At 40.7% G+C, this 9624-nt stretch overlaps 1 protein-coding gene across 1 annotated transcript; it reads left to right on the top strand.

Annotated features, from left to right (window-relative positions):
• The first annotated feature begins 6472 nt into the window (after positions 1-6472).
• On the top strand, positions 6473-9624 carry fam110c (family with sequence similarity 110 member C). Its single transcript, XM_057823313.1, has one exon. It carries the CDS (start codon positions 6579-6581, stop codon positions 7503-7505), a length of 927 nt encoding a protein of 308 aa, XP_057679296.1. The 5' UTR covers positions 6473-6578; the 3' UTR covers positions 7506-9624.

Genomic DNA, 9624 nt, shown 5'->3' with positions numbered 1-9624 from the left:
TAGCCAGCCTCCAGATCTCAACCCCATAGAAAATCTGTGGAGGGAGTTGAAAGTCCGTGTTGCCCAACGACAGCCCCAAAACATCACTTCTCTAGAGGAGAGCTGCATGGAGCAATGGGCCAAAATACCAGCAACAGTGTGTGAAAAGCTTGTGAAGAGTTACAGAAAACGTTTGGCCTCCGTTAGTGCTAACAAAGGGTACATAACAAAGTATTAAGTTGAACTTTTGGTATTGACCAAATACTTCTTTTCCACCATGATTTGCAAATACTTTAAAAATCAAACAATGTGTTTTTGTTTTTTTGTTTTTTCCACAATCTGTCTCTCATGGTTGAGGTTTATCCATGTTGACAATTACAGGTCTCTCTAATATTTTCAAGTGGGAGAACTTGCACAATTAGTGGTTGACTAAATACTTATTTGCCCCACTGTTTGTTGTTTTTTTATTGTCGTGCTAAGTCGGCCTAATAGACCTGCGCCAACTTAGCCACTCTCGAGCCCTGAAACTAACAAATAAATAACAAACTACACAGAATGTGTTGGAATCAACTTCACCGACTAATAAAACCCTCGCTAACTCGAAGATAAAGCCTGATGTCAAAAATTCTGAACTTCCCCTTTAAGGCAAAACATTATTGCTTTTGTCCACCGGCGTCGCTAAAATTGACCAAAACTGAAAAGTTACCTAGTGTTGCTTAAAGTGTTAAAATATCTTTAATCCCTAACATACACACCCTAACCCCGGCTGGTTGTCTGGAGGGGCCTGCAGAGAATTTTCCATTGGCACCGCCCCCGCCTTACTCATCAGACAATCATTTGAAAGGGCCTGCAAATAATTATCCACTAGGACCCCCACTCACCGGACGTTCACCTTGGTGGGTCCGTTTATACTCATCGCACCCCGGGGCCTGTTCACATTTGTTCCGCCACTGTTCAGTCATAGACGTTCAATCCATTTTTGACTGGGAGGAACGAGGTCTTTACTTCCCACAATGCATTCTAGTGCTGCCCTTTGCCTGCTTGCTTCTGTTCCATCCTGGAAGAGAGTCAGTTAGATTTTGTGGCCCCCTGAGGAAGACATTAGAAATTAGTTCTACCACAGCTATTGAATTAGACGATTTTGAAACGCTGTTTATTTTTGGTTGGTGGTGCTAAAGAAAACAAACATAACAAAAAGGGTGTGGATGGGAAAATTACAACTATAAATTGTTTTATAGTGGGAAAATCTGGAAACATTCGGTCGGTTCCTTCAGACAGGAGTGGCAAACTCATATTTGTCCACGTTGAAGTTATGATTTTCATTCATTTTCATTGATTATCTAATGTACAACTATTTTGAAAGTTATTGAATCTTAGACTTTGTCCAAATCCTGTTTTTCGAGGACCTTAGTATCAAATGTTTTCTATTTTATTTGTTTTCTTTTAGGGCTGGGCAATGAGCACACATTTTAATGGTGAATAATTATGGGAAATTAACTGCGATTAATCACATTATCATCCAATAATGAATATAAAAGAAGCACACATTTATGTAAAACCTAAAAGAAACAATGCGATTAATCACAGTGATCTTATGCAGTTAATCATATATCAAAAATCATATAACAATCATTGCCCAGCCCTACTTTATTTACAAAAACCGAAAATATCGTTGATTTGTTTTTCTTTTTTTTTTTTTTAAGGTTTTTTGATATTTGAATAAAGAAAAACCTTATTCTTTTCATTTAAAAATTAATAAAGTACATTTTTTTCATGTTTATTTTTTTTTAATGGCATTTTTTCAACAGAGTAAATATTTTCTTTTTATTCATTGATTTTTTTTTTTCAAATCTTTATTTTATATTTTTGACAAAGGAAGAAAAAGTAAATACAGGTAGCTACAAATTCTAATGTATTTACAATTCCCATAGCAAATCGCTCACATGTAACTCCACAAATTGTAGCTGTAAACTTAATTCCAAATGCATACACAAACATATATTAGCGGAAACAACTTACAGCCTTTTGCAGGCCAAACCAGAGAGTAGCTATCTTTGACCACGTGAGACGTCTTAGTCTAATTCAGTGCTTCTCAATTATTTTCTGTCACGCCCCCCCAAGGAAGACGTAAATGTTTCGCGCCCCCCCAAACTCTCTGCCGCCACTGTAAATAGTATCATTTGTCTATAAAATTACTATTATAAATACGCATCTGCCTAACATTGTGTCCTTTTTTTCTAATAAAGAAAAAAAGTAACATAGATCAAATTATAATAAAGTATTATTAACATTATTATTAGTATTATTATCATTGTTTTGTTTGTAACAGAGAAGACTTGACGTGCATCAATTTGCCTGAATTAAAAAAAACAAAAATTCACATCCTTACTAAAAAATACACTCAAGGTACATTTTTGACCATTTGTTACAGAAAAATAAAATGTAATAAAATCAGTAAATAATACCAAATTAAAATTGATTAGCAACATTCACTCATGAGGACAATGTGCCAAAAAATTTGACCGAAAAAACAAATCTGAATAAAAGGGGGAAAAAAGTGTCCTTGGACAGGACAGTTTTTATTTTTGCTGCTCACAGTATTTACCTCAGTTGCAATGGTGTGGAGTTATTTTGCAATTAGCATGCTAACAATGCTCACTGGCTTACTGATATAACACTGACAAAGCAGGACGATTGTTGGCAATATTCGGCACGTTTTCACTGAAAAAATCAAGCGGCTTAACAATGAGATTGGGGTCTAATGTCTTTAAGTGGCGTCTTAATTGATCTGGCTTCTTGCTGTCTGCTATAATTATTTTTAGACACAGTAAACAGTGGTCTTTCATCATCACCCACTGTATTAAAAGTCAAAGCTAAAAGGCAAACGGCACGAAAAAAGCGCATTCACGGCGGCCGAGGTAGAACCGTAGGTGAGGGCAGTCGTCGTGACGATCCCAAGCCGAAAATGGCACTTCTCGGGCGGCGACGTGAGAACCGGACAAGACAGTGGGTCGCTGCGTGAGTGAGTCCGGTCGGGAAACGGCTTACGAAAACGGCGGTGGCACACTGCTCTTCATATCTGTTGTCTGTGTGTGCTGAGTGCTCTTCCTTAGTTCAAAAATACTGCGCGCACTCTGAAAATGAGAGCGCCACTGCCACCTACTGAGTGGATGTGCAAGTACACTTTATTCCAGTACGGCAAAAACAATAAAATAAAACATGTTCCCCGAGGTCACATGCGCCCCCCTGGCATTGCTCTGCGCCCCCCCAGGGGGGCGCGCCCCACTATTTGAGAAGTACTGGTCTAATTCTCAGTCATACAAGGCGACAATCCAGCCAGACCCAATGCAACCACCAGAGGGCAGTGTATCCTCCATCATTAAACAAAATACAATACTGTTGGACTTTTTGGATAGTTATTTTGGAGTACTTAAAGCGTAAATTCGGGGCGGCCATGGCACATTTGGTAGCTCGAGTAGTACTGGGACTAAAGGGTCAGCGGTTTGATTCCCGGCTACGACTGCCCACCGTCGAAGTGCCCTTGGGCAAAGCATTGAACCCTAATTTGCCCCCAATGGGTTGGCAACTCCTTGCACGGCAGCAGCACAATTGGTGTGTGAATGTGTGCGTGAAAGCGTAAATATGTGCTAATGTAAAGCGCTTTAGGCATTGTAACAATGTACGGTACTCTCCATTTGCTAAGGGTGTAATGGTACATGTATTTGTATTGAACCGTTTCGGTATGTGGTGCTCGGTTCGGAACGGAGGCGTACCGAACGAGTTTCTGACGTTATGTAACCCTTGCTTTTCGAGGCTGTGAGTCGATCGGGTTACAGTTTCTTTGTGTAGATTATATTTACTCCGTCTTCTCTACTATCATGAGGACTAACACGGTAGGACAGTATAACCCAGAAATGTCAAAGGCGCGGCAACGTTGCCGCCGCGAGAACGCAGTGAAACGCGGGCGTTAAGGTCAGTCAGCCAATGCACACCAGTCGCAGTGCGGCCGCGTGTTAGACGCGTCCCAGAAGCAGCTCAACATGACGCACGCGAAAAGAACGGCAAAGTTTATTATTTGATGCGAGACGTGACCCTCCTGCGTAAATACTACTATCGGTAGCTAGGATCGGGCAGACTGGAAGTCACTCGTGTAAAAATACGGTGGATCCGGTCAATTTTCAAACTAATATGGAATCGTAACCCAATTTTTGAGCCCATCAGATCTCTTGAGTGGAAGATCGGGGCACAGTTGACTTGTCTTTGTTGATTTACTGCTGTCTTCTCCGCTATAATATTAACCAACACGGCCCCGTGTTCAATACAAAACCCTCCTACCACAACAAAACAAGTAGGAACTAATATTCACATAGGAACTAAAGTTATACAACATATAATATACAATATAAATGAATACTACATCACATTTGTAAAATATAAACACATAGTAAAATAAATAATAGCCCATTTTAATTAAATAAATTGAAATGAGCTAAAACATCTGTAATTAAATAATAAGAATAATACACAGATCCTGCTTACACAATTAAATTTATTCATTTCTGTGTGGCGCTTTAACTTGAGAAAATCTACCAATATGGTCATGGTCTGGGGCTGCATGGCTGCAGGTATTGGAGAGTTAAATTCCATTGAGGGAAACATGAACTCCAACATGTACTGTGAAATACTGCAGCAAAGCATGATCCCCTCCCTCCAGAAACTGGGTCGCAGGGCAGTGTTCCAGCATGACAATGACCCCAAACACACCTCCAAGATGACCACTGCTTTACTGAAGATGCTGAGGGTAAAGGTGATGGACTGACCAAGCATGTCTCCAGACTTGAACCCAGTAGAACATCTTTGGGGGATCCTCAAGAGGAAGGTGGAGGTGCGCAGAGTCTCAAATATCCGGCAGCTCCGCAACGTCGTCATGGAGGAGTGGAAGAGCATTCCAGTGGCAACCTGTGAAGCTCTGGTCAACTCCATGCCCAGGAGAGTAAAGGCAGTTCTGGATAATAGTGGTGGCCACACAAAATATTAACAGTTTTACTAAGGGGTGTACTCACTTTTGTTGCCAGGGGTTTAGATACTAATGGCTACATTTTGAGTTATTTTGAGGGGGAAATAAATAGAATAGGGTTGTTCCGATCATGTTTTTTTGCTCCCGATCCGATCCCGATCGTTTTAGTTTGAGTATCTGTCGATCCCGATATTTCCCGATCCGATTGCTTTTTTTTTGCTCCCGATTCAATTCCAATCATTCCCGATCATTTTTCCCAATCATATACATTTTGGCAATGCATTAAGAAAAAAATGAATAAAACTCGGACGAATATATACATTCAACATACAGTACATAAGTACTGTATTTGTTTATTATGACAATAAATCCTCAAGATGGCATTTACATTATTAACATTCTTTCTGTGAGAGGGATCCACGGATAGAAAGACTTGTGACTTTGTATATTGTGACTAAATATTGCCATCTAGTGTATTTATTGAGCTTTCAGTAAATGAAACTGTAGCCATGCCCCGATGCATGATGGGAAGTGGAACCATGACTGTTCGTAGTGCTACCAATTGATATATCTTCTCTGCGTTGGGAAATAAAATAACGTGTTAAGAAAAAGATCAATTGCTACCTTGCTTCCCCACATTGCTTCCCACGATACTTCTATTCGTAGGGAGAGGGACTGTATGGCTTTAGCCAATTAAAAAAAGGCTCCAAAGGCTGCCAAAATTCACTCTACTCATTTTACGTTGCCTTTTATCTTCCTATATAGGTAAAATGGCACCATTACAGATTGAGCGCGGCAATGCGTGAGTGGGTCATGCAACGCATGCATTAATTGCGTTAAAAATTTTACCGTGATACATTTTTTTTTAAAAACCTATTACCACCGTTATCGGAATAAATTTGATAACCCTACCTTAAGCCTAAACTAAAGACTCTGGATGAGTGTAACATATGTCTGTAATGTTTAAATACAATTAGAAAACAATTTAATTAAAAAATATATATATATTAAAAAGAAAGGCATGGCCGATATTTTTTTGCCAATTCCGATATTGAAAATGACGAGATCGGACCCGATCCATCTCTAAATTAACTTTATTATATAAGCTGTACACAGACTACTTTTCATTGTGTCAAAGTGTCATTTTGTCAGTGTTGTCCCATGAAAAGATAGACTTAAATATCTGCAGAAATGCGAGGGGTGTACTCATGTTTGTGGTACACTGTATCGTTTAAGAACTACAAGTATTTCTATCTGTGGATCCCTTTAATGGTAGGAAACTACACTGAAAATGTTTTAGTGTAAAGACTGAAAATATTACCCAAGTTTTCTGTCCGCCCCCTTAAGAGAAGGAAAGTGTCGGCTTTCACACTTCTTACTCACGGTCCTATCAGGTGTACTTTGAACAGTGTTTGACTGGAAGCGACCTTGCACAGGATGGGTGGGGTGGCGCGAGGTGTGTGTCTCAACAGAACACAGGAAACATTAGGAAACATGCTCAGGCAAAGCATGGGATAGAATGGAATCCTGAAAACGGGAGAAAAGTTAACTCGACTTGCTTTGAGGGATCGCCCAGACAGCTATGGAGACCCCCAGCGATACTTCAAAAATCCTTGAGAAAGGTCCGGAGTACCTTCGCAAGCAAATGGAACTGGAGAGTGAGGTGAAGGGACCCATGAGTGCGGTGGAGAGACTTGCTGCTAGCAAGCCAAAGTATGTGAAAAGCCAACAGGTGGTCAACACCACTCAGGAACCGCTCATCAGCCTCGGTTCAGCCTCAAGCACCGTGTCCTCGAACCGTAGCTCGGCACGTCTCCGGGAGTCTCAACAGAGCAGTTCCCCAGTTGAGGTTCGTCGCTCCAGCTCCAAGAAACGACCTGACTCCATCCTGCTTTACAGACAGAAGTGTGAGCTACTAAGAGCGCCCGGGAAGGACCGTAAACATCACATCACGCGGAAACTGCTTCGAAGCTCCGCGAGTAGAACGATGACCTTACCTGAGAAGGAATGCGAGGACAGCCAGGAAGAACTTGAGGAGTGCTCTAGGACCCCGACGCCTGAGAGAAGACGGAATGTCACCACTAACAACTTGGATAGTGGTCCAAAAGAAGCATCCGCTAATCTACTGATGGTTCCTGTCAGGAGGGGCAAAACAGTGGGTCGATCCCGCTCGGACATCAGCTCCAGGTACTCCAAGAACTTTGCAGACTTTGACGCCTTCTTCAAGTACTGCGGACTGGATGGAGAGGTCATCGAGTCTCTGGGGAAGGAGAATTTCTCGGCCCGTTCGGACGAGACTGTGATGAAACTACGGAGCATTAGCGTGTCCACGTCGGACGGCGGATTCTCCAGGGACAGCGACGATAGCGATGGGCTTCAAGAGGAGGTCCTGCACAAGAAGATCCGCCAGGGAACGTCGGTTATCGAGCGGAACGCGAGGATTATCAAATGGTTGTACAGCTGCAAGAACGCGAAGGAGAGCGGGAAAAAGTTGAGAGACCTTGACTGACATCTGTCAGTCATTTTCTACATGGATAACAGATGCCTTCCAGAAGTGTATCTGGAAAAACAACTTTTTTGGTTTGAACTGGACTTTCTTTGCCAATTTCTGGGCTTGTAGACATGAGATTTTAATGAAAAACTTCATGATTCGCTGTGTTTTTCTGACGTTTCGCAGGCCAGCGTATCGGATACCAGATGTGAGGCCAGAAATGTAACATTTAAAGTGAACAATTTCAGGGCTCTTGCAAACTTTCGTACAAACAAGCCTAATCATGACCAAAAATAGACGTGAAATTTCCACTAATAACTTCAAGATTCGCCTTGTTTTTCTGCTTCTCCAGACGACCGTATCGGATGCGAGACGCATTACCAGAAATGTAACACTTGAAGCGGACTTTCTCTGCCGATTCCAAGGCTCATATGGACTTTCACCAACTCCTACTAGAGAGTTGCTTTGAAGCTAAGTCATGAATAGACCTAGATGCGACATTTTCACAAATAACTTCAGGATTTGCTTCGATTTTCTGCTGTTTTTCAGGTTAGCGTGTCGGATACTAAATGCGATGCCAGAAATTTGTTAGAAGCAGACTTTCTCTGCCAATTACAGTGCTTGTACAAACTTTCATAAGAGCAAACCCAATTATGACCAGACCTAGATGCAACATTTACGCTAATAACTTCAGGATCCACTTTGTTTTTCTGCCTGTTGGATAACAGATGCGATGCCATTTAACATTTGAAGCAGGCTCTCGCTGCCAATTCCAAGGCTTTTACAATCTTTCACCATCTCCTTCTTGAGGGTTGTTCGAACATGCCCAATCATGACCAGACCGAGCCGCGCCAATTTGACAATTCTCTTTATGACTCTGCTGTTTTACAGACCAGTTTTACATAAAGACGTTGCTCATTCATCTTATCATCGGTAGTAATTGACGGCCATAGACATTCCACCTGTTCGCTGCCAGACCTCCCAGTCAAAACGGATGGGATATCCATCGCTATTAATAATATTTATCTCATTTTTACATCTGACATTTGTACAAACCTAACTGTCTGTATTTCTGTGAACATAAGATACCTTTTAGACGTCTGGCTGACATCCCAGACAAGTTATGTCCTGCCTGTGAGAGCTCAAATACACCACCCCCCAAGGTATGTTTCTTACTATTGCTTCCTTGTTGCGTCACTTTTTGTGTGTCGAAAAGTAGGACCAAAAATTAAATAGTGGTCGGAAAACCATTGACTAGTGTTTTCTGCCTAATCCTTCCTGACCCGAGGAACCATTTAGGGTTTTCATCCCCAAAAATTGTTTATGAAATGTTTTTGCCCATCTTTAAACTGTCTCTTTGAAGTTTTATTTGTTTGGAGTATCCGAAATGGCTTCATTGTTTAGCTTTCCCGTTCATGTTCTACAGCAGGGGTCCCCAAACTTTTTCCTGTGAGGGCCACATAACTTTTTCCTTCTCTGATGAGGGGCCGGGTCAGTTTGTAACAGAAAAAGTGTGACGATTGCAGGAGTGCCTAAATGTAAAAAATTATTATTTTTCAGAAAGCCACAATCAAATAACCCTTTCTGAATTCTTCACGGAACGAAAGTAAATAAAATAATAATAATATAATATAATATATAGGGCTGTCAAAATTATCGCGTTAACGGGCGGTAATCAATTTTTTAAATTAATCACGTTAAAATATTTGACGCATTTAACGCACATGCCCCGCTCAAACAGATTAAAATGACAGCACAGTGTCATGTCCATTTGTTACTTGTGTTTTTTGGTGGTTTGCCACCCTCTGCTGGCACTTGGGTGCATCTGATTTTATGGGTTTCAGCACCATGAGCATTGTGTAATTATTGACATCAACAATGGCGAGCTACTTTTTTTTGTTTGTTTGTAAATTTTACAAATTTTATTAAAACGAAAACATTAAGAGGGGTTTTAATATAAAATTTCTATAACTTGTACTGACATTTATCTTTTAAGAACTAAAAGTCTTTCTATCCATGGATCGCTTTAACAGAATGTTACAAATTTTATTAAAACGAAAACATTAAGAGGGGTTTTAATATAACATTTCTATAACTTGTACTAACATTTATCTTTTAAGAACTAAAAGTCTTTCTA

This window comes from Corythoichthys intestinalis, chromosome 19 (assembly GCF_030265065.1).
Source record: "Corythoichthys intestinalis isolate RoL2023-P3 chromosome 19, ASM3026506v1, whole genome shotgun sequence".
NCBI lineage: Eukaryota > Metazoa > Chordata > Actinopteri > Syngnathiformes > Syngnathidae > Corythoichthys > Corythoichthys intestinalis.
This window is presented reverse-complemented; position numbering and strand designations above follow the sequence as displayed.

Coding starts and splice junctions, on each gene's coding strand:
- fam110c (XM_057823313.1), top strand. CDS start 6,579: ATGGAGACCCCCAGCGATACTTCAAAAATCCTTGAGAAAGGTCCGGAG.